Source organism: Nomascus leucogenys, chromosome 23, assembly GCF_006542625.1.
Source record: "Nomascus leucogenys isolate Asia chromosome 23, Asia_NLE_v1, whole genome shotgun sequence".
Taxonomy (NCBI): domain Eukaryota; kingdom Metazoa; phylum Chordata; class Mammalia; order Primates; family Hylobatidae; genus Nomascus; species Nomascus leucogenys.
The window spans coordinates 33345257-33369233 of NC_044403.1; the positions used below are offsets into that span (position 1 = coordinate 33345257).

Genomic DNA, 23977 nt, shown 5'->3' on the forward strand with positions numbered 1-23977 from the left:
AGCCTCTCCCGCCCACTGGGACCCCTGCCTTCACCTCCTTGCTGCCTCCCCACCCACGGCCTCGCGTGTGCTCGACAGTGCTCACTCAGCCAGGGACTCTCTCCTGGAAAACCTCTTCCCCACCACCCCCCGCCCCCGGCCTCGGGGTCCCACCCGTTAGGGGCCCGATTCCGCGAAGCCCCTCTCCACAGAATGTACCGCTGGACACCCCCAGTCGGGCTCTTTCCAGCTCAGGCCCCCACAGCCCCTCCCAGCCTCCGTTTCTTGCTCCTTCCCCACCCACCTCTCCCGCACAGGGTTCTGGTCAGGGTACGGTCCAGTCTCCCATTATTCGTCCTCTCCGCAGCATGTGACCCAGCCCATCCCCGCTCCTTCTTCCTCGCCCCGGGACCCTCCAACTTGGCCCTCCCCACTTCCTGGGCCGGCCCTCACCCTCGGCAAGGACCCCCGGGCTCCTCTCCTCGACGCCCGACCTCTCCAAGGGCCTACGGTGGACAAGGTACCCGCGTCCAGGAGCGCCCCGTTCATCAGGGAGACGGACATTTGCCACCTGCAAACCACGACGTTCCATGAGTGGGTCCACGCGTCTCCCCTGCCCATCTCCTACTCTGCACCAGCGAGAACCCCTCCGCCTACAGGGAAGCCCCTCACCAGGCAAAGCCGGGAGCCCCAGACCCCGTGGCCCGGAGTGAGTCGCTCTGTGACGCCCTGGACAGGTCACTCAACCACTCGGCGCCTCCTCGGCCACTCAGAGAACACCTGCCCTCCCGGAGACCCCGGTGAAAGCCGAGCACTCCTGCACCCTCCTCCCGAGCCCACGCACACCAGGACACCGCGAGCCGCGTCTCCCGGTGCGCCTGCGCGGGGGCCCCCGCAGGCGGAGAAGTAGGCGGGGCCAGCGGCCGCTGGTGACTACAAGTCCCGGCGTGCACCGCGGTAGACTGGTCGTGGCGCGCCCGGAAGGTGTCGCGGCCCTGGGACCCGCCCCGGAAGATAAGGCGGCTCGCGGACGCCGCGTTTCCTTTTTTGGCTGCGCTAGTGAGCAGGTAGGTCGTGCTTGCGGCCCTGCGACATGGGCAGTATCCGCCGCCATCCTCCTCCCTGAGGCGCGCTGAGACGCGGGCCGGCCCTCCTGAGAGGATACCGGTGCGGGCGCCCGCGGAGAGGGTAGGGGGTGGTGGGCGCGGCGGCCTCGGGGGCGGGGTCCTGGAAAGCCGGGCTGGCGGGGGTGCCCGGGCCGCCCGGTCGCGCTAATCGTGAGTCGCCCCCAGGACCCGTCGCCATGGGCCGTGTGATCCGTGGACAGAGGAAGGGGGCCGGGTCTGTGTTCCGCGCGCACGTGAAGCACCGTAAGGGCGCTGCGCGCCTGCGCGCCGTGGATTTCGCTGAGCGGCACGGCTACATCAAGGGCATCGTCAAGGTGCGGAACGCTGGCCAGGGCGGGGCGGGAGGGGACGGGACGCCCGGCCGGAACGCCGCACTCACGCCGCCTCTGCCCGCAGGACATCATCCACGACCCGGGCCGCGGCGCGCCCCTCGCCAAGGTGGTCTTCCGGGATCCGTACCGGTTTAAGAAGCGGACGGAGCTCTTCATTGCCGCCGAGGGCATTCACACGGGCCAGTTTGTGTATTGCGGCAAGAAGGGTTAGCATCGCGGCGGGGAAGGAAGGTCGGCGTGGGCAGGGGTCTGGGTGTTGCCTGAGGAGTTAACGTTCTAAGCCGATATGGGAATCTCGCAGGCAGAAGCTTCAGGTGGGGACATCCGCGTGGCCAGACCAGTGGCCACGGTGGGCACCGGTGGGTGCCGAGAGAGCTGTACCGGGAGGCTGGATGTTGAATGCTGTGCTCGCAACTTCGCGGGCTGCCTAGAGCGAGGGGGTTCGCATTGCTTCTTACTGTGCTGACGGCCTGATGCTGCTTCCCCTTGCAGCCCAGCTCAACATTGGCAATGTGCTCCCTGTGGGCACCATGCCTGAGGGTACGATCGTGTGCTGCCTGGAGGAGAAGCCTGGAGACCGTGGCAAGCTGGCCCGGGCATCAGGGAACTATGCCACCGTTATCTCCCACAACCCTGAGACCAAGAAGACCCGTGTGAAGCTGCCCTCCGGCTCCAAGAAGGTTATCTCCTCAGCCAACAGAGCTGTGGTTGGTGAGTACCAGGCAGCAATTGAATGCTGAGGGCTGTGGGTGAACAGGCTGTGAGCGCCGGTGGACAGCAGTGGCTAGACTTGGTCCCTGGAATTCGATTACCTGTTCTAAAAGTTGGGTTTTGTAAGTTTGAGCTCATTCTGTAGTCTCAGTTGTCATCAGTTAAACGGGCACAATAGTACCTGCTTCACTGCTATCGTGGCGTTAAATGAGATTGGGATTAAGTCACCAGGGACTTGAATTCTACCGTGGGCTTCCTGATTGCTGTACTTGCATACAGTTGGTTAACAGCCTTTTCAGAGAAGGCAGGGAGAGAGTGTGACTTTCTCAAAGACACCTACTGAGTGAGTGAAAGAGGATTTGAGTCTAGGCTAACTCATTGTGCTGTTTGGGAACAGCTTGGAATCCTTGTGACGAACTCAGCCTCCCACAGGGGAGGCCCTGCGGTTGTGTTCCTGGAATAAGCGAAGCTGAGATGGGGCAGGGTGAATCAAGTGTCCCATGTCAGGTTGAGTGACCTGCCTGATGTCTCACACACATGGTGAGGGGGGTGCTTCCCTGTGCTTGGAGCTCAGCCAGCATTCTAGGTGATGGAGGTGAGGGCCTTGGCTTGCCTTCCCGTTGTGGATTGAAGAAACTGGATGTCAGCTCACAGGTTGCAAGGGGCTCCCTAGGGTGGAGGCGAGTGGGCTTTTTGCTGGGTAGTTGAATGCAGTATCGTGAAGGTGCATGACAGGAGATTGAGGGGAGCGGGGGGTGCTCTGACCAACTGGAGGTTCCCTGAGGTACCTGATCTCCCTTACAGGTGTGGTGGCTGGAGGTGGCCGAATTGACAAACCCATCTTGAAGGCTGGCCGGGCCTACCACAAATATAAGGCAAAGAGGAACTGCTGGCCACGAGTACGGGGTGTGGCCATGAATGTAAGTAACCCAGAAATGCAGGGTTGAGCATTCAAGGTACAGTGGCTACACGGTTGGGTAGGCAAGTCCCATCCACAGGTGTCCCTGCAGGAAGGGAATCTGCGGTGGGAGGAGCAGCAGGTGGTGGTTTGTAGTCACAGGACTGTTGATCCTGCCCCAGCACTCCTGAAGGAGGTGGGCTCACCCTCCTTCACCTTTTCTCCGCAAGAAACAGAGGCTGGGAGGGGCAGTGGGGGCCTGAGCTGGAAAGAGTCAGCCCAAGTGGGGTTGTCTAGCGGCACATGCTGTAGAGAGGGGCTTCGCGGAATCGGACCCCTAACGGGTGGGACCCCAAGGCCGGGGGCAGGGGGGGGGGGGGGAAGAGGTTTTTAAAGCCATCTTTCTCTGCCTGCAGCCTGTGGAGCATCCTTTTGGAGGTGGCAACCACCAGCACATCGGCAAGCCCTCTACCATCCGCAGAGATGCCCCTGCTGGCCGCAAAGTGGGTCTCATTGCTGCCCGTCGGACTGGACGTCTCCGGGGAACCAAGACTGTGCAGGAGAAAGAGAACTAGTGCCGAGGGTCTCAATAAAGTTTGCCTTTATGCCACCAGGCTGTGCCCACCCCCATGGTTTCAAAGGGGAGGGTCCCTGCTGGGAGGATTTCTGTGGGATCCCCCTGGTTGGTACTGGGAGGAAGGTAGACTACTGGAGTAGACCACCAATGAGTGGTAGAAGCTTGAAGGGAAAGTCCACAACTAGAAACAAGGTGCAAGTACCCTGGGCAAGACCCTTGCTTCCCCACAGAGGGGACCAAGAATGTGGCATCCAGGACCTGACACGGGTGGGTGACTCAGTCCCATGGCCTGCAGTGCTTGGGTGTCAGCACTCATTTCACGTATCAGGAAACAGAGTAGGACACAATCGTGAGCCTGGTGTTGTGGACCATACCCTCATTCTGCCAGCTCCCTGCTAACTTGCTCAGCACCTGAGGCGGTCCTTTGCCCAGGGTCTTTTGGCTACACCCTTCCCCTCCATACTGCGTACAGCCCTGCTGATGTCAGTGTGTTTTTGTAAAGGGATACCTGGCTTGCAGGTGTCTGTCTTGCACTGAGAACTTGGGATGGGCCCTGGAGGAACGTGGGACAGACACCTTGTCTACAGCCAGGAAGCCATTCCTAGCCTGGCTTTTACCATTCTGTTCTGTAGACAACTGGGAGTACCCTGCATGCATTCCCACCCCGCCCTGGTGGGGAGTCACTGACTGGAGGGTTCTGGGTGCTTTTTCCTGTGGGTGGAGCCTCATGCCTTTCCTCATTTTCTAGCCTGATAGTGACAGATGAGGTTGAGGGTGGTGATTGAGTGTGGGGTCCCAGGTCACTGCTGGGATTGCTGAACAAAAGGATGAATGCATGTAGTGTGTGTATGGGGATCCCAGACCACCCGAGTCCCTTCACCCACCCACCCACCCACCCAGAGCCCTACACTGGACTGGAGCTGGCACCAGCAGTAGGTTGGTCTGCTCCTTGAGTCCTGGAACTCCACAGCTTCACAGGACATGTAGCCCCCTTTTCCCCGGGGCAGAGAAACTAACCAGGAACAGCCCCCAAAGCTGCACTGATTATCTTAAAGCACATGGCCTTTCCCTGCTGGCAGGGGCTGATACCTTCTCTCTAGCTTTGGTAGTGACAAGTGAGGCTGAGTGGTGATTCTCAGTGGAATCAGGTTGGAAGTGTTGGGGAACCCCCCCACCGCCAGCAATGGGAGGGCAAGTAAGTTGGTTGCCGTCACAAGGCAGAGTGGAGGGGCTTCCTGTTTGGCCGTAGCTCATGGCATCTTGTCCCTTAACCACGACCCAGTGAGGAGATCCCAGGACAGCATCCTATCAGCACTTTCACACAAGGAAGTTCCACCAGCGAATGCAGCAGCTGCAGATCACTGCCCCTAACAACACTGCTGTGGAACTGCAGCAGGCAGGATGAAGCATGGTGCGCTCCCTATAGACTTGGAGAGTGCCTGGCAGGTGAGAATAGGTCACCTTAGGCTTTCACGGTCACTCCGGGATGACAAGTCCTGTGGCTGCGCGGTGGCTCCTGGCTGTCACGGTCCACGCTATCTCTAGAAAATCTTACCCCCCCTACGTTTCATGATCTTGCTTTCCTGATCCTGCTGGTATGGCCTCACCTGTCTGGGCGCCCACCACACCTAGGCAGTGACCCAGCAGGGCCTGTTTATTTTAGACAGGCTCTCGCTATTGCCAGCCTGGTCTCAAGCCCCTGGCCTCACGTGGTCCTCCCACTCCAGCCCCGCCCTCCGCCAGTAGCTACCGGACCTGGTTTTGATCCCGTCACTCGCAGGGCCGGTCCCAGGGTCCCAGGTGACTGGTCGAGAAAGAATCCAGGAGGGCGGTGTTTCCTCCTGAAGGATGGAGGGGCATCTGGAAAGAGGGTTTTGGGAAAGCACTAGATGCTTAGCTTCCATAAGCGGTCACTGTTTTTCTGCTCCCTTCTGGGCAAAGTGGACGCAGGGCTTGGCCGATGGGCCGGCCATGAGGGAAAGTTTGGTCCAGAAGCAGCTCAGGCACCCGAAAAACCCTTTCTCCAGAGTGGGCACTGGGCTCCATTTACAGGAGTTAGGGATGAGGGACAGTAGGTTAAACCCAAGACAGGCTTCTTTGGCCAGTAAGCATCCTCTCTCGGCCCTAAGGAAGGGTGCGGTTCCCGTTTCTTTCTCTGTCAAGGAAAAGGCCTAGTTCTTTCTTGTTTGCGGCGCCTTTCGTGGGTCACTAGGGAGAGAATTTCTCAGAAAAAGGGAAAGTAATATGTTTTCGACTCTGACCGTCGCCCCAGTTCCGAGGCCTCCGGGCCGTAGCTTCGGACTGCCACCCGGTGGCAGCATTCCCGCTTTACGGCTTTGCCATTCGCGGGTCCCCGGAGCCTTACTGCGAGCCAAGAGGGTGGGCAGCCGACACGCCGCGTCCTAGCTTCCCAGAGGGGCCCGGACGGCGCCTCGGGCCCAGACCGTCCGCTGACGTCACTTCCGGATCGGTTCCGATTGGCGGGGCGGGAGGGCCGAACGGGCGAGGTTGGGCTGCCGTGCTGCTCGGCGGCGCTGAGGTGAGTGTGAGCCCGGCGGGGGCGGGCGCGCAGGGCACAGACCCTCCCGGCGCAGACCCTCCCCTGCGCGCTGCCCCCGTGCCCGGTCCTCTCGCGGTGCTCCAGGCCTGGGTCCGTCCCGCCATCAGCGGCACTTCCTGTTCCTGGGACCCCCGGACAAGGCCCGGAGTACGGACTGCGCCTCGCCGCCTTCTGCCAGCCCTGGGGTCGCTCAGGGGCTGCTTCCGCCCTCGAGCCCCTCACAGCTCCCTTGCCCCACGCGGGGCCCCCTGGACTCCTGCCGCACAGAGCGGCTTCTGCGTCCCGGTGCGCTCCAGACCCCTTGGTCCCAGCGGCCGGAGGCCTCCCATCCCGGCTCCCTCCCACGCCCCTCTCCTGTCAGCTTTTCAGGGGCGGGGCTCGTGCGTCTCGCGGTCCTCCCAGCCCTCTGCGGAGGCCGCCCCTCCCGCCCTTAGCGTCCGCGCTTCTCCAGTGCTTCTCCCTCTGCTTGTGCCTTCCCTCCGCCCCACCCTCCTCGCTTCTGGCGCTCCAAGGCTTTTCTCCCCGCAGCCAGGCAGTCAGATTTTTATTTCTCTTCTTTCTTTTTTCTTTATTTTATTTTCTTTTCTCTTCTCTCTTCCTTTTCTTTCTCTCTCTCTTTTTCTGAGACGGAGTCTCGCTCTGTCCCCCAGGCTGGAGTGCAATGGCGCGATCTCGGCTCAATGCACCTTCTGCCTCCCGGGTTCAAGGGATTCTCCTGTCTCAGCCTCCCGAGTAGCTGGGATTACAGGCACCCACCACCACGCCCGGCTAATTTTTGTATTTTTAGTAGAGATGGGCTTTAACCATGTTGGCAAGGCTGGTCTCGAACTCCTGACCTCAAGTGATCCGCCCGCCCCAGCCTCCCAAAGTGCTGGGATTACAGGCGTGAGCCGCTGCGCCCGGCCTCGTTTTCTTATATCTCTACATATCTAATATTGTTTTTGTCTCTTAAAAATCTTCATATGTATGGCCGAGCACGGTGGCTCACGCCTGCAATCCCAGCACTTTGGGAGGCCAAGGCGGGGGGATCACGAGGTCCGGAGATCGAGACCAGACTCGCTGACACAGTGAAACCCCGTCTCTACTAAAAAATACAAAAAAACTAGCCGGGCGTGGTGGCAGGCGCCTGTAGTCCCAGCTACTCAGGAGGCTGAGGCAGGAGAATGGCGTGAACTCGGGAGGCGGAGCTTGCAGTGAGTCGAGATTGCGCCACTGCACTCCAGCCTGGGCAACAGAGCGAGACTTCGTCTCAAAAAAAAAAAAAAAATCTACGTATGTATTATACTGTGGATATTCTATACCTGACAGTTTTTCTCAGCCTTATAACTGTGCTCTATCTCCTTGACATTACTTTCCACCACTGTGACTTTGCTGATAGACGCTGAAGTTTTTTCTTCTTCTACACAGGCACATGGTAACATTCTTGTGTTTCTTCTTGTGTGCATTAGCAAGACTCTTCATAGAGTACATATGTTTCCCCACTGAGAGTTTTGCAGGGTTTCAGTTCTACCAGGTATGGCCAGACATATTTCTAGAGTGACTGTACCAGTTTACAGTGTCCTCAACATTTGGTATTATGAAGTATTTTATATTTCCCCAATCTGTGGGGAGAGTCTTGTTTTACTTTACATTCTTTTTAAATTAAAAAATTAGAGATGGGGGTCTCACTATGTTGCCCAGGCTAGAGTGCACTGGCCACTCACAGGTGTGATCCCACTACTGATCAGCACGGGAGTTTTGACCTGCCCTGTTTCCCACCTGAGCTGGTTCACCCCTCCTTAGGCAACATGGTGGTCCCCTGCTCCCCGGATGTCACCATATTGATGCCGAACTTAGTGGGGACACTCAATTGGCATAGCACACTACAGCCCACAACTCCTAGGTTCAAGTGATCCCCTGCTCAGCCTTCTGAGTAGCTGGGACTACAGGGTTTGCCAGGTCATATCCTGTGTTCATTTATTAAAAATTGTGACATTTTTCTTATTGAAAAATTTTTAAAATATATTCTGTATATTTATACTTTGTTACATGTCTGCAAATATCGTCTTTCACTCTGCAGCTTGTCTGCTTGCCTTTTAATTTTGTGGTGTCTTGTACAGAATCCTTTTTCTTTTTTTTTGTTTTTTGTTTTTTGTTTTTAGCCAGGGTCTTGCTCAGGCTGGAGTGCAGTAACACAATCTTGGCTCACTGCAGCCTCCATCTCCCACTCTCAAACGATCCTTCTACCTCAGCCACCTGAGGTTTTGCCTGGAACCACAGGCTCACACCACCACGTCGGCTAATTTTTGTAGAGCTGGGGTTTCACAATGTTACCCAGGCTGGTTTCCTACTCTTGAGCTCAAGCAATCTGCCCACCTCGGCCTCCCAAAGTACTGAGATTACAGGTGTGAGTGAGCCACCATGCCTGGCCTTTTTTCCTTTTTGATGGAATCACACAATCTTTTTTTTTTTTTTGAGACGGAGTCTTGCTGTGTCGCCCAGGCTGGAGTGCAGTGGCTCAATCTCGGCTCACTGCAAGCTCCGCCTCCCGGGTTCACGCCATTCTCCTGTCTCAGCCTCTCCGAGTAGCTGGGACTACAGGCGCCCGCCACCACGCCCAGCTAATTTTTTGTATTTTTTAGTAGAGACGGGGTTTCACTGTGGTCTCGATCTCCTGACCTCGTGATCCGCCCGCCTCGGCCTCCCAAAGTGCTGGGATTACAAGCGTGAGCCACCGCGCCTGGCCCTGGAATCACACAATCTTTATAGGCTTTTATCGTTTATTTATTTTTATTTTTATTTATTTTTTTGAGACAGAGTCTTGCTCTGTTGCCCAGGCTGGAGTGCAGTGGCACGATCTTGGCTCACTGCAAGCTCCGCCTCCTGAGTTCAAGCGATTCTCCTACCTCAGCCTCCTGAGTAGCTGGGATTGCAGGTGCCCGCCACTACGCCCGGCTAATTTTTGTATTTTTAGTAGAGACGGGGTTTCACCATCTTGGCTAGGCTGCTCTTGAACTCCTGACCTTGTGATCCACTCACCTCGGCCTCCCAAAGTGCTGGGATTACAGGCGTGAATCACCGTGCCCGACCTTTTTTTTTTTTTTTTTTTTAAACGTTTAGGTCTTCAACCTTTCTGAAATATGTTTGTGTACCATAGAAGACAGGGAACTAATTTTATTTTCCAATGGAAAACCAGTTGTGCCAATACCATTTATTGTCCTTCTTCATTGCCATTAATATTGCAGGTATATTAACATATGCATAGATGTCTTCCATTATCTTTTTTCCTATACTTAAACTTCACTTTCCATTACCATAGCCTAAGTCTCGATATCTAATAGGGCACACCTTTGCCTCCTTTGGTTCTTTTTTTGATATCGCCTTAACTAATTTTTTTTTTTTTTTTTTTGGAGAGGTAGTCTCGCTCTGTCACCCACGACAGAGTGCCGTGGTGTGATCTCAGCTCACTGTAACCTCCGCCTCCTGGGTTCACAGCCATTCTCCTGCCTCAGCCTCCCGAGTAGCTGGGACTACAGGCGCCTGCCACCATGCCCGACTAATTTTACATTTTTAGTAGAGACGGGGTTTCACCGTGTTAGCCAGGATGGTCTCGATCTCCTGACCTTGTGATCTGCCATCCTGGGCCTCCCAAAGTGCTGGGATTACAGGTGTGAGCCACTGCACCCGGCCACACTGCCTTGGCTAATCTTAGATCGTTACTATTTCATGTGATATTTGGAGTCATTTTGGTCAGATACCATGCCCTGTTGAAATGTTTATTATAATTGCACAAAATAAATTTAACTTGGGGAGAATTGATACCTTTATGTTATTGAGCCCCTATTTAGAAACATTGTCTGTTTCTCCACAGACCTTTCTAAGGTACTTCAATGAAGTTTTGTAATGTTGTTCATTACATACGTATCTTTTTTTGTTTTGTTTTGTTTTTTTGTTTGTTTGTTTTTGAGACGGAGTCTTGCTCTGTCACCCAGGCTGGAGTGCAGTGGCACGATCTTGGCTCACTGCAAGCTCCGCCTCCCGGGTTCACACCATTCTCCTGCCTCAGCCTCCTGAGTAGCTGGGACTACAGGCGCCCGCCACCACACCCGGCTGTTTTTTTTGTATTTTTAGTAGAGACAGGGTTTCACTGTGTTAGCCAGGATGGTCTCGATCTCCTGACCTTGTGATCCACCAGCCTTGGCCTCCCAAAGTGCTGGGATTACAGGCATGAGCCACCGCGCTCGGCCTACATATCTTTTTTTAAGACTTAATGTACTGTATAGTTTTTGTAGCTATTGTGAATGGTCAGTTTTCGGTTGCTGACTGCTAACACATAGGAGTGGTATTAATTATTCTGTAATGACCTTGTATATGGCAATGCTGTTGAACTCCTGTCATTCCAACAGTGGATTGATAACTCTTGGATTTTCTATGTAGATTATTTTTATCATTCTGAAAGAGTGATGATTTTTGTCTTTTTTCTTTTGATCCTTGTAGCTTATATTTCTTTTTTCTGTGACTTATTGCATTGGCTAGGATGTTGAATAGCAGCAGGGAGAGGGAACATCCCTCTCTTGTCACTGAATCTACTACAAGTTCTTCTAATGTGTCCTCTTAGTGTTGTGAACACAAACTTGAATGCATGGAACCCCAGGGTCCCTGAGCCACACTCTGATAACTATTGCTATGCCTCCCGGGGTCAAGTGATCCTCCCACCTCAGCCTCCCAAGTAGCTGGGATTACAAGCACATGCCACCATGCCTGGCTAATTTTTGTATTTTTTGTAGAGAGGGGTTTTGCCATGTTGCACAGGCTGGTCTTGAACTCCTGGGCTCAAGAGATCCACCTGCCCTGGCCTTCCAAAGTGCTGGGATTACAGGCATGAGCCACCGTGCACAGCCCCTTTTCCATCTTTTTTCCTTCCCTTTTTTGGATTTGCCAGGTGTTTGTGTACTTTATTAGCATTTTCAAAGAATGACCATAGAGATTGTTGTCTGTTTCTTTAAATTGTGTTTTATTTTCTTTCATATTCTTTCCTTGAATTCCTTCCTTCCTTCCTTCCTTCATTCCTGAGTCTTGCACTGTCGCCAGGGCTGGAGTTCAATGGCTCGATCTCCGCTGACTGCTACCTCCGCCTCCCGGGTTCACGCAATTCTCCTGCCTCAGCTTCCCGAGTAGCTGGGATGACAGGCGCCCAGCTAATTTTTTGTATTTTTAGTAGACATGGGGTTTCACTGTGTTGGTCAGCCTGGTCTCGAACTCCTGACCTCATGATCTGCCCGCCTCAGCCTCCCAAAGTGCTGGGATTACAGGCGTGAGCCACCGTGCCCAGCCCTCCTTGAGTTACTTTCTTATTCTGCATCTGATTTCTTTTGTTTTTTGTTTTTGGACAGAGTCTCACTCTGTCAGCCAGACTGGAATGTGCAGTGATGTAATCTCAACTCACTGCAACCTCCACCTCCCGAATTCAAGTGATCCTCCTGCTCCAGCCTCCCAAGTTACTGGGATTACAGGTTCACGCCACCATGCCCGGCTAAGTTTTGTTTTTTTGTTTTTGAGTCGGAGTCTCACTCTGGCCAGGCTGGAGTGCAGTGGCGTGATCTCGGCTCACTGCAAACTCTGCCTCCTGGTTTCCAGTGATTCTCCTGCCTCAGCCTCCTGAGTAGCTGAGATTACAGGTGCCTGCCACCACGCCCAGCTAATTTTTGTATTTTTAGTAGAGACGGGGTTTCACCAAGTTGGCCAGGATGGTCTCGATCTCTTGACCTCGTGATCCACCTGCCTCAGCCTCCCAAAGTGCTGGGATTACAGGCGTGAGCCACTGTGCCCAGCCCCAAGTTGTGTATTTTTTAGTAGAGATGGGGTTTCACCATGTTGGCCAGGCTGGTCTCGAACTCCTGACCTCAAGTGATCCACCCGCCTCGGCCTCCCAAAGTGCTGGGATTATAGGCATGAACCACTGCCTGCATTTGATTTATTGCTGAATACTTAGATTATTTATTTCAGTCTTTCCTGTTAAAATGAGTCTATTAAGGATGCACAATTTTCTTTAGGTAGGCTTGGTTCTATTTCCACTTTAGTTTCCATTTCTATATTTTTCTGGAGAGAGGGTAACTTTTCATATATTTCTAATATAACAACAATATCGATAGAAATTGTTTTGCCAAATGATATATTCTTTTGGGATTTGTTGAAACTTTCTCTGTTGCTTTTTTTTTTTTTGGTAATGTTCAGTATGTTGAAAAAAATGTGTGTTCTCTGTTTTAAGCATGAGATTGTTTACTTGACTGACTTGTTTCTGAGGGAAGTATGTTTAAAATCTCGACTGGTCGCAGTGTCTCCCGCCTGTAATCCCAGCACTTTGGGAGGCCGAGGCGGGCAGATCACAAGGTCAGGAGATCAAGACCATCCTGGTTAGCATGGTGAAACCCCGTCTCTACTGAAAATACAAAAAAAATTAAATGCACCTGTGGTCCCAGCTACTCGGGAGGCTGAGGCAGGAGAATGGCGTGAACCCGGGAGGCGGAGCTTGCAGTGAGCCGAGATGGCGCCACTGCTCTCCAGCCTGGGCAACAGAGCGAGACTCCGTTTTAAAAAAAAAGAAATCTCATTCCAGAGGAGGATTTACCAGTTCCTCTTTGGTAGATCCATACCTGTTTGTAATTATTACAGCTTTTTGGTGGACTTTTGGTAATATGCAGTGTTTTATTTTTATTTTTTTTGAGACGGAGTCTCGCTCTGTCACCCAGGCTGGAGTGCAGTGGCGCAATCTTGGCTCACTGCAAGCTCCGCCTGCCGGGTTCACGCCATTCTCCTGCCTCAGCCTCTCCGAGTAGCTGGGACTACAGGCACCCGCCACCACGCCCCGCTAATTTTTTTGTATTTTTAGTAGAGACGGGGTTTCACCGTGGTCTCCATCTCCTGACCTCGTGATCCGCCCACCTTGGCCTCCCAAAGTGCTGGGGTTACAAGCGTGAGCCACCACGCCCGACCTTTTATTTTTATTTTTATTTTTTTTCGAGACGGAGTCTCACTCTGTTGCCCAGGCTGGAGTGCAGTGGCACGATCTTGGCTCACTGCAAGCTCCACCTCCTGGGTTCACACTATTCTCCTGCCTCAGCCTCCCGAGTAGCTGGGACTACAGGCGCCCACCACCACGCCCGGCTAATTTTTTTTGTATTTTCGGTAGACACGGGGTTTCACCGTTAGCCAGGATGGTCTTGATCTCCTGACCTCGCGATCTGCCCGCCTTGGCCACCCGAAGTGTTGGGATTACAGGCGTGAGCCACCGCGCCCGGCCGGTTCTGTTCTTTCTTGACTGTGGTGCTGGTTCCATGGGCTTGTGCAATTCGTGATGGTCCATTGAACTGTGTACTCAGGACTTGTCAACTTTTATAATTAAAATATGCTTAAATAAAAAGCTTTAAAGATACATAAAAGGTATATAATTACCACAGCTTTATTTTAACTAGTGTTTGATCTAATATTTACTAGTACTTAGCCTTTCTGTGTTATTTTATTTTAGGCCAAATAGTGGCATCATATGTATCTAACCCGAGAGTCTCATGCTTCTGGTAGGTGAGTCAATCTTATTTCACTTATTTATTTTGAGACAGGGTTTTGCTTTGTCACCCAGGCTGGAGTGCAGTGGTACAATCACAGCTCACTGCAGCCTCTACCTCCTGGGCCCAGGTGATCCTCCCACCTCAGCCTCCCAAGTAGCTGGGACTACAGGTGTGTGCCATCATAGCCAGCTAATTTTATTTTATTTTATTTTATTTTATTTTATTTTTGGTAGCAGTAAGGTCTCCCTACGTTGCCCAGGCTTGTCTCAAATTCCTGGGCTCAAGCCGTCCTCCCGCCTCAGCCTCCCAAAGCGCTAGGATTACAGGTATGAGCCACTGAGCTTGGCCCCTTCTATCATTTTTAATTTTCTTTTCTTCCTTAGCCCTTAACATTTTGTCTTCATTCTTCCATGTAAAGTGAATGAGTATTGTCTCTTTCCTCCTGAATGAGACATCTTAGAATGTCAGAGGAGGGGAGGGGGATAGACGGCCTGAGGGCGGCAGGCAGTAGAGGTGACTGGAGGCTGGGCACTTTGGTGCACTCCTTTAATCCCAGCACTTTGGGAGGCCGAGGCAAGAGGATTGCTTGAGCTCAAGAGTTCAAGACCAGCCTGGGCAAAACCCCATCTGTACAAAAAAATACAAAAATTAACCAGGTGTGATTGTTGGGGTGATCAGACCCAACACCAGGCCGTGGGGGCTATGAAGTCTGGCGGAGTCAAAGGAATGAGAAACGACAGGTTAAGAGTACATAAGGTGGGTCCAGAGGGCCAACGCTAGTATGGAGACTGCAAAGGCCCCGAGCTCTGGGAACCCACACTGTTTATTGGTGATCAAACAAAGAAGCAGGTGGTGAGAACGTGCGGACGTGAGGGTAGACAGGTGAGGACATGAGGACATGGGGATAGAAAGGTAGCAGCGCATCAAGCGTAGCTGTGACGGTTTAGCATTTTCTTTGACGCATATGTAATATGCTCTGCTATCTGAGATAATGGAGAACATGTTTACGAGCCTGGGAGAGCAAGAAGCAAGGAACCAACAAGTCTATGCACATTCCAGAGGCCACGAGGGGTTTTACACACTGAGCCCTGGATCCCATCCAAGCCACAAGGGGTTTTACGCCTTGGCTTAGATGATGGTGCAGCAGGGCAGCCTTCCACCCTTTGGCACAGAGCTTGGTGTTCCAAAGGCCACTAGGGGGTTTGGACCCTGGACCCAGGACATGTTCCAAGACTCTTTTACATTATGACAGACAAGCTAGTCCTGCCTCAGCTCTTCCACCAACAGTGGTGGTGCGTGCCTGTAGTCCCAGCTACTCAGGAGGCTGAGGTGAGAGAATTGCTTGAGCTCAGGAGGTCGAGGCTGCAGTGCGCTGAGATCACGCCACTGTCCTCCAGCCTGGGCAACTAAGAGAAACCCTGTCATTAAAAAAAAAAAAAAAAAAAAAAAAGGAGGTGGAGCTGGAGAGGGCAGCCCCAGGCAAAGATCAGAGTCTGTGCCCAGGAAGCCAGCTAGCAGTACCCCCACTGGGATGGGCGGGGGTGGACCAGTGACGCAGGCAGGGCTGTTTATGGCAGCACCAAGTAGCCTGAGCTGTGGAAGAAGGGGCCAGACTGGGCCTCCGCTTGTTGTGTTCTCTTCCCTCAGCACCTGAGTGACCAGCTCCTGCTCACTGCCCTCAGAAAGCCCAACCCTCAGGCAATGGCGGCCTTGTTCCTGTCTGCCCCACCCCAGGTGAGTGTCTGTCCTCCTGGGAGGAGTGAAGTCTTTACCCAGGGCTTTCCTTGGCAAACACTGCCAGGTGTCTCTGGTTTGGGGTGCTGACATGATGGTAGGGGTGGCCCTGAGACCCACATGCAGCCACCCCTTGGGATGTATTAGCTGGTTCGGTGGCAGATGGGTCAGGCCACCCACTGTGCTGCTGCCTTTAGCGTGCTTCTGCTGCCTCCCTGCCCCTACCAGCCCACTCTGGACCACACCTGGGCTGCAGCAGTCCCTGTCATTCCAGGCCGAGGTGACCTTCGAGGACGTGGCTGTGTTCCTCTCCCGGGAGGAATGGGGCCGCCTGGGCCCTGCTCAGAGGGGCCTCTACAGGGACGTGATGCTGGAGACCTACGGGAACCTAGTCTCACTGGGTAAGGCCCTTACCAGGACTCAGCTCTGGGAACAGCCCTGGGGGCTAAGGGCTCAGCAGAGGCTGGGCTGGGGGCCTCACCCCCTGGGCACAGAAGTAGGTGATGACCTTTATCCCAGGCAGGCACCTGATCTGAGAAGATGAGGGGAAGGCCAGTGCTGGGACTTTCCTGAGTCAGCCCTTCCCTTCCCTCTTGCCCCAGGTCCCAGGCGGACCCCTCCCTGGTGGGGCAGGGGACACCGGGGGGGCGGAGTTGCACACCTGCTAGTGGAAGGAACCCCTGAGCTCTCATTCCCTTATGCTCAGAACTGCCCCAGCCCAATCTCAGTGCCCTCCAGAGGGTGTCCAGGCTTCCATCACCCCCTCTGCCTGTGCCTCCCTTACCCTGCAGCCCCAGGGTGAGACAGCACTAGGTGCTGCCCTGTGTCCTTGGTACCAACCCCAGTCCCTGTCTCCTTCCCAGGAGTAGGACCTGCAGGCCCCAAGCCTGGAGTGATCTCGCAGTTGGAGCAAGGGGATGAGCCCTGGGTCCTGGATGTTCAGGGCACCTCTGGGAAAGAGCACCTGAGAGTCAACAGCCCAGGTGCGTGAGGGGATCTGCTCCCCAACTCAAGTCGCCAAACGAGGATTTGCTGGGGTCCGGGGTGTCTGGTTAATGAATCAGGAGTTCGTGGGCAAGATGCATCGGGGCTAGCACAGGAGGCCTGACAGTGGCCTTTGCTGAAGCCCAGGTGACCCCTCTCAGTCTGGGCACCTTGGTGGGGAGATTATTGAGCAGAATCTCTCCAGGGCAGCATTGCTGTGGAAAATAGGAATGGACATTCCAGGCAAGGTCCCGTGTAGAGGGGAGTGAGTAGGTGCAGAACAGGGGTGCTGTAAGGGGAGGTTAGGGTCTGCGGAACCCCACAGAACCCTGCCCTCCAGAGCTGATGCCAGACAATGAAGGCCTAGTGGTGGAGCTATCGTTTAATTCCCCTTTCTTCCAAATTAATACACCGCGGAAAAGTGAGAGACGACACATCACCCTGAATCTCACTACCCAGACATAGTTGTGTTGTAGTATATTTCTGCTATTCCTTTTCTAGCACTGGCCTTTCCACTGTTACGTACCGACACTGCTTTTTTTTTTTTTTTTTTTTTTTTTTTTTTCATACAGGGTCACCCTCTATCACCCAGGCTGGAGTGTAGTGGTATGATCATGGCTCACTGCAGCCTTGACCTTCTGCACTCAAGCGATCCTCCCATCTCAGCCTCCCGAGTAGCTGGGACCACAGGCATGTCATGTGCCACTCACACTAATTTTTTGATTTTTTACAAAGATGAGGTTTCACTATGTTGCCTAGGCTGGTCTCGAACTCCTGGGCTCAAGCAATCCTCTCGCCTCGGCCTTCCAAAGTGCTGGAGTTACAGGTGTTAGCCACTGCCACTGCACCTGGCCCAGACACTGCTGCTTCTTTTTTTATTTTTTGAGATGGAGTCTCGCTCTGTCACCCAGGCTAGAGTGCAGTGGCGCAATCTCAGCTCACTGCAACCTCCACCTCTGGTTTCAAGCAATTCTACTGCCTCAGCCTCCTGAGTAGCTGGGACTACAGGTGCCTGCCGCCATGCCTGGCTAATTTTTGTGTTTTTAGTAGAGACAGGGTTTCACTGTGTTGCCCAGGCTGGTCTCAAACCCCTGGGCTCAAGCGGTCCTCCCACCTTGGCCTCCCAAAATGCTGGGATTACAGGTGTGAGCCGTTCTCTTTTTTTTTTGAGACAGAGTCTTGCTCTGTTGCCCAGGCTGGAGTGCAGTGGTGTGATCTCGGCTCACTGCAACCTCTGCCTCCTGGGTTCAAGCAATTCTTCTGCCTCAGCCTCCCAAGTAGCTGGGACTACAGGTGTGCGCCACCATGCCTGGTTAATTTTTGTATTTTTAGTAGAGACGGGGTTACACCATATTGGCCAGGCTGGTCTCAAGCTCCTGACCTTGTGATCCGCCTGCCTTGGCCTCCCAAAGTGCTGGGATTACAGGCGTGAGCCACTGTGCCTGGCCGACACTGCTTCTTAACAGAAATGATAGTGTGTTCTGCTGTGCAGACACGGAATGTGTTTCCATTTCTGTGTGCATGAGTCTCAGTCATGTCTTCAGTGCAAGTGCAGGCCAAAAGATTGCTCTGATGGTCACCTTTTTGCATGTGTCTGATGATGTCCTAGGAAGGAACTGCTGGCTCAAAGGACTTCTTATTTTATAAATTTGCTTATTTGAATGTAAATATCTATGGAAATAGGACAAACCCTAAGTTTACAACTCAGTGAATTTTTATGAAAAATCACCCTTCAGATTAATACAGACTGTTTCAGTTCCTCAGGAGCTCCCTGGCTCTCCTCTGCCATTTCCCACTGCTCCCCACAGGCGTCTTCTTTCTGACTCCTGTCACAAGAGGCTGCTTCCTCCTTTGGATTTTTCTGTGTAGACTCACACAGGGCGTCTTTTGCTGAACACTGTGAGAGCTGCTTGTGTTTCGTGGAGCAGCAGTGTGGTCTGTTTGGTTGCCATTGTTCTACTGTATGAACACACCACAACTTATGTTCCCTTCTACTTGTGGAGGACATTCAGTTGTCCAGGTTTGGGGTTATACAGGAACTGCTGTGGACGCTCTTGTGCGTGTATCTCTCTGGTGACTGGAATACATTTCTGACGCGTGTGTACCTGGGAGCAGAGTCACTGAGTCAGCATGTTCATAGATCAGCTTTAGGTAAGGTTGCCAAACCGTCTTCCAGAGCAGCAGCTCCAGCATAGGCTCCTGTAGTGGTGTGTGAGCACCGTCTGCTGCACATCTTGGCAGATACTGGTGTTCAGCACCTGTTCTTATGCAGTGCAGAGCCAGGCAAGGGGTGGAAGGGTAGACCCCTTAGGACTAGGAAGGGAGCAGTCATGAAAGTGGCAGTCATGAAGTGCTTGCACCTGGAACTCACTATGCCGGGCACTGGGCTGAGTGCTTCATGGTCAGTCTGTTGTATTACTCTGTTTTGTTCTCATGAGAGTGCCATGTGGTCACAGATGGAGAAACCAGGGCTCAGAAAGGTAGGTGAGTTGTTGCCTCAGGTGACTCGGCTGGCAAGTAGGGGCCAGGACTAATCAATCCTGAGTGTGGCTGCTGGTATCAGTCTCTGAGCGGCCACGTGGCAGGACCCCACTTGGGTACTTGTCACTCTCCATTCTTGGGGAGTGGCCACCCAGGAGAAGTTTGTTGTGTGAGTGTCAAATCAAGGAAGGAAGGAGTGAATGTTTGAAGGGCTATATTGCTGCGGCCCCCGGTGAGCTGCGTAAGCCTCTAAGCTCCAGGCTCTCATCTTTGCAAGGCTGTTGGGACTTTGGAGATGATCAAATTGGTACCCCACAGGTGGCCAGCAGCATCTCATGCCTGCCTTCCAGAGTCAGAGCAGGTGACCCTTAGATGTTCGGTTTTTTGTTTCAGCTCTTGGGACCAGAACTGAGTACAAGGAGTTGACTTCACGGAAGACATTTGGTGAGGAAGATCCCCAGGGATCTGAGCCAGTAGAAGCCTGTGACCACATCAGGAAGTCCGAGGGGAGCCTGGAAAAGCTAGTGGAGCAGAGAGGCCCCAGGGCAGTCACACTGACCAACGGGGAGAGCAGCAGGGAGTCTGGGGCAAGCCTCAGGTTGCTGTCAAGACCTGTTCCCGATCAGAGACCTCACAAATGTGATATATGTGAGCAAAGTTTTGAACAGAGATCATATCTCAACAACCATAAGCGTGTACACAGGTCAAAAAAAACAAATACAGTTTGTGACTCTGGGGAAATCTTCAGTGCAAACTTAGTTGTTAAAGAAGATGAGAAAATTCCTACTGGGAAAAAATTGCATTATTGCAGTTACTGTGGGAAAACATTCAGGTACAGTGCCAACCTTGTCAAGCATCAGCGGCTTCACACTGAAGAGAAGCCCTACAAATGTGATGAGTGTGGGAAAGCCTTCAGCCAGAGCTGCGAGTTCATCAATCACCGAAGGATGCACTCAGGAGAGATTCCCTACCGGTGTGAAGAGTGTGGGAAGACATTCACGCGAAGGCCCAACCTCATGAAGCACCAGAGGATTCACACTGGGGAGAAACCCTACAAGTGTGGGGAGTGTGGGAAACACTTTAGCGCCTACTCTTCCCTGATTTATCACCAGAGAATCCACACTGGAGAGAAACCCTATAAATGTAATGACTGTGGGAAAGCCTTCAGTGATGGTTCCATCCTTATCCGACATCGTCGGACTCACACTGGAGAGAAGCCATTTGAGTGCAAGGAATGTGGCAAAGGCTTTACCCAAAGTTCTAACCTTATCCAACATCAGAGAATTCACACTGGAGAGAAACCCTATAAATGTAATGAATGTGAGAAAGCTTTTATTCAAAAAACCAAACTTGTAGAACATCAGAGAAGCCACACTGGAGAGAAGCCCTATGAATGCAATGACTGTGGCAAAGTTTTCAGCCAGAGCACACACCTCATCCAACATCAGAGAATCCACACAGGAGAAAAGCCCTATAAGTGCAGCGAGTGCGGGAAGGCCTTCCACAACAGTTCCAGACTCATTCACCACCAGAGGTTGCACCACGGAGAGAAACCCTACAAATGCAGTGATTGCAAGAAAGCCTTCAGCCAGAGCACTTACTTGATTCAGCACCGGAGGATCCACACTGGGGAGAAGCCCTACAAGTGCAGTGAGTGTGGGAAGGCCTTCCGGCACAGTTCCAACATGTGTCAGCATCAGCGGATTCACCTCCGGGAGGACTTTTCCGTGTAACAGTGGAGCAGTGTCTGAGGGCAGAGTCCAGCTGAGCACTTCCTGCATGCGCCCCCGGCACCTGACTGCCCTTTATTTATTATCCACACGATGTTTTCACAGAGTGAAAGGACATTTCTCATTAAACAAACCTCTTTTCTTAAATCAAAAGCAGTGCATGTTCATTTTAGAGAAATTGAGAGAGAAAAGTGAGCAAAAAAGAAGCTTCTGTAATCTCTCCCACTTAGAAAAAAAAATTTGTTGCTGCTGATTTAGGAATATTTTCTTTGAGACATACTGGAGAGCATTTTAAAAAGAAAATACTCTAATGCTTGTCATTTCAGCACCTAGGATCTTCACTTTTGCTATTTCCTCAATATCAGAAAATTCACACTGAAGATAATACCACATATTTTAACATTTTTACATATTTTAAACTTAAAAACATTGGCCAGGTGTGGTGGCTCACGCCTGTAATCCCAGCATTTTGAGAGGCCAAGGTGGGTGGATCACTTGGGGTCAGGAGTTTGAGACCAGCCTAGCCAACATGGTGAAACCCCGTCTCTACTAAAAATACAAAAATTAGCCAGGTGTGGTGGCGGGTGCCTGTAATCCCAGCTACTCGGGAGGCTGAGGCAGGAGCATTGCTTGAACCTGGGAGGCGGAGGTTACAGTGAGCCAAGATTGTGCCACTGTACTCCAGCCTGGGTGACAGAGCGAGATGCTGTCTCAAAAAATAAATGAAACAAACATATCATTTATACTTTTTATGTCAATAGAGTTGAAGTTGCCTTTATTGTGGTGAAATAACATAACATGAAATTTACAATTTTAACCATTTTTAAGTGTACAATTCAGTGGCATTAAGTACATTCATGGTGTTGTGTAACCATCACCACTGTGCATTTCCAGAACTGTTTTATTACTCCAAACAGAAACTCTGTACCTATTAAATAATAACTCTTCATTTCCCCCTTCTCCCCGCTGCTGGTAACCTCAATTCTATTTTCTGTCTCTTTGAATTTGCCTATTCTAGGAACATAAATATGTGTGGAATCATGTAATCTGTGTTTCTTTCTACGTCTGGCTTAGTTCATTCAGCATAATGTTTTCAGGGTTTCTCTGTGTTGTATCCTGTTTCAGAACTCCATTACTTTTTTTTTTTTTTTTTTTGAGACCGGGTCTTACCCAGGCTGGAGTGCAATGGCATGATCTTGGCTCTGCAACTTCACCCTCCCAGGTTCAAGCAACTCTTTCACCTCACCCTCTTGAGTAGCTGGGACCATAGGTGCATGCCACCATGCCTGGCTAATTTTTGTATTTTTTGGTAGAGATGGGGTTTCACCATGTTGCTCAGGCTGGTTTCAAACTCCTGTCCTCAAGTGATCCACCCACCTTGGCCTCCCAAAGTGCTGGGATTGCAGGCGTGAGCCACTGTGCCTGGCCTCCATTACTTTTATTTTTTTTTAGATGGAGTCTCACTCTGTCGCCAGGCTGGAGTGCAGTGGTGCGATCTTGGCTCACTGCAACCTCCACCTTCCAGGTTCAAGTGATTCTCCTGCCTCAGCCTCCCGAGTAACTGGGACTACAGGCACGTGGTGCCACGCCCAGCTAATTTTTTATTTTTAGTAGAGACGGGGTTTCACTATGTTGGCCAGGATGGTCTTGATCTCTTGACCTCGTGATCCGCCCACCTCAGCCTTCCAAAGTGCTGGGATTACAGGCATGAGCCACTGCGCCCGGCTTCCATTACTTTTTATAACCAAGTAATATTCCGTTGTATGTATATAGCACATTTTGTTTATCCATTAATTTGTTGTTGGACACTTGGGTGTTCCTACATTTTGCCTATTGTAAGTAATGCTAGTGTGAACACTGGTGTAAAAATATGTTTCTGAATCCCTACTTCAAGTACTTCTAGCTATATACCGAGGAGTGAAATAGCTGAATCATATGGTAATTTAACTGTTTTGTCCAGGCGTGGTGGCTCACGCCTGTAATCCCAGCACTTTGGGAGGCTGAGATGGGTGGATCCATCCATTTATTTATGTGTTCTTTAACTTCTTTCAGTGATCTTTTGTAGTGTTTTTGCAACCTCCACTTCCCGGGTTCAAGCAATTCTTCTTTTTTTTTTTTTTTTTTTTTTTTTTTTTGAGACAGAGTCTCGCTCTGTCGCCCAGGCTGGAGTGCAGTGGCGCGATCTCGGCTCACTGCAAGCTCCGCCTCCCGGGTTCACGCCATTCTCCTGCCTCAGCCTCTCCGAGTAGCTGGGACTACAGGCGCCCGCCACCACGCCTGGCTAATTTTTTGTATTTTTTAGTAGAGACGGGGTTTCACCGTGGTCTCGATCTCCTGACCTCGTGATCCGCCCGCCTCGGCCTCCCAAAGTGCTGGGATTACAAGCGTGAGCCACCAAGCCCGGCCTCAAGCAATTCTTCTGCCACAGCCTCCTTAGTAGCTGGGATTACAGGCATGCACCACCATGCCCAGCTAATTTTTGTATTTTTAGTAGAGACAGGGCTTCACCACGTTGGACAGGCTGCTCTTGAACTCCTGACCTCAAGTGATCCACCTGCCTTGGCCTCCCAAAGTGCTGGGATTACAGGTGTGAGCTGTCGTGGCTGTATCTATTGAATAGACCTTCCTTTTCCAATTGAATGATATATTAGCTTGGGCTGCCGTAAGAAAATACTACGGACTAGGTGGCTTGGCATAAGCAACAGAAATTTATTTCTCACAATTCCGGAGGCTAGGAAGGTAAGGTACCGGCCTGTTCAGTTCCCAGTAAGGGTTCTCTTCCTGGCTTGCAGATGGCTGTTTTCTTGCTGTGTTCTTACATGGTGGAGAGAGACAGATCTCTGGTATCTCTTCTTCTTTTAGAGGCACCAGCCTTATTGCATTAGGGCCCCACCCTATGGTCTCACTTAACCTATATCACCTTCTCACAGCCACTCTCTCCCACATTAGGGGTTGGGGCTTCAACATACAAAATTTGGTGGGACCCAAACGACAAAGGGTCTAAGCATCCTTGCTGAAAGTCAACTGATAAGGCTTTATTTCTGGGCTCTCTATTGAATTACATTTTATTTACTATCATGCCAGTATCACATTGATTTTTATTGTAGCTTTGTATTAAGTTTTGAAATCAGGAAGTGTGAGTCCTCCAACTTTGTTCTTTTTCAAGATTGTTTTGGCTATTTGGGGTCACTTGCCATTCCATATGAAGTTCAGGATAGTCCTTTTTTTCTTTTTTTCTTTGAAGCAGGATCTCACTCTGTCATCCAGGCTGGAGTGCCATGGCACAAACTCAGCTCACTGCAGCCTCGACCTCATGGGCT

General features: G+C 51.9%; 2 protein-coding genes across 7 annotated transcripts; both read left to right on the forward strand.

Moving 5' to 3' along the window:
* Positions 1 to 965: 965 nt before the first annotated feature.
* On the forward strand, positions 966 to 3659 carry RPL8 (ribosomal protein L8). 3 transcript variants are annotated; one of them, XM_012507637.1, is made up of 6 exons: positions 966 to 1046; positions 1272 to 1420; positions 1503 to 1644; positions 1931 to 2149; positions 2954 to 3069; positions 3464 to 3659. In XM_012507637.1, the coding sequence occupies exons 2-6, from the start codon at positions 1283 to 1285 to the stop codon at positions 3620 to 3622; spliced, it is 774 nt and encodes a 257-aa protein (XP_012363091.1). In that variant the 5' UTR covers positions 966 to 1046; positions 1272 to 1282; the 3' UTR covers positions 3623 to 3659. The 3 variants fall into 3 exon arrangements, with proteins under 3 accessions (XP_012363091.1, XP_012363095.1, XP_012363099.1); XM_012507641.2 differs by having other exon boundaries at positions 1022 to 1167; XM_012507645.2 differs by having other exon boundaries at positions 1022 to 1146.
* A 2437-nt stretch (positions 3660 to 6096) lies between these two features.
* Positions 6097 to 21703, forward strand: ZNF34 (zinc finger protein 34). 4 transcript variants are annotated; one of them, XM_012507591.2, is made up of 6 exons: positions 6097 to 6163; positions 13689 to 13741; positions 15376 to 15462; positions 15737 to 15863; positions 16326 to 16445; positions 19321 to 21703. In XM_012507591.2, exons 3-6 carry the CDS (start codon positions 15430 to 15432, stop codon positions 20658 to 20660), a joined length of 1620 nt encoding a protein of 539 aa, XP_012363045.1. In that variant the 5' UTR covers positions 6097 to 6163; positions 13689 to 13741; positions 15376 to 15429; the 3' UTR covers positions 20661 to 21703. The 4 variants fall into 4 exon arrangements, with proteins under 4 accessions (XP_012363045.1, XP_030660452.1, XP_030660453.1 ...); XM_030804592.1 differs by lacking the exon at positions 13689 to 13741 and having other exon boundaries at positions 6126 to 6163; positions 19321 to 20810; XM_030804593.1 differs by lacking the exons at positions 6097 to 6163; positions 13689 to 13741 and adding an exon at positions 13880 to 13897 and having other exon boundaries at positions 19321 to 20810.
* Positions 21704 to 23977: the final 2274 nt, after the last annotated feature.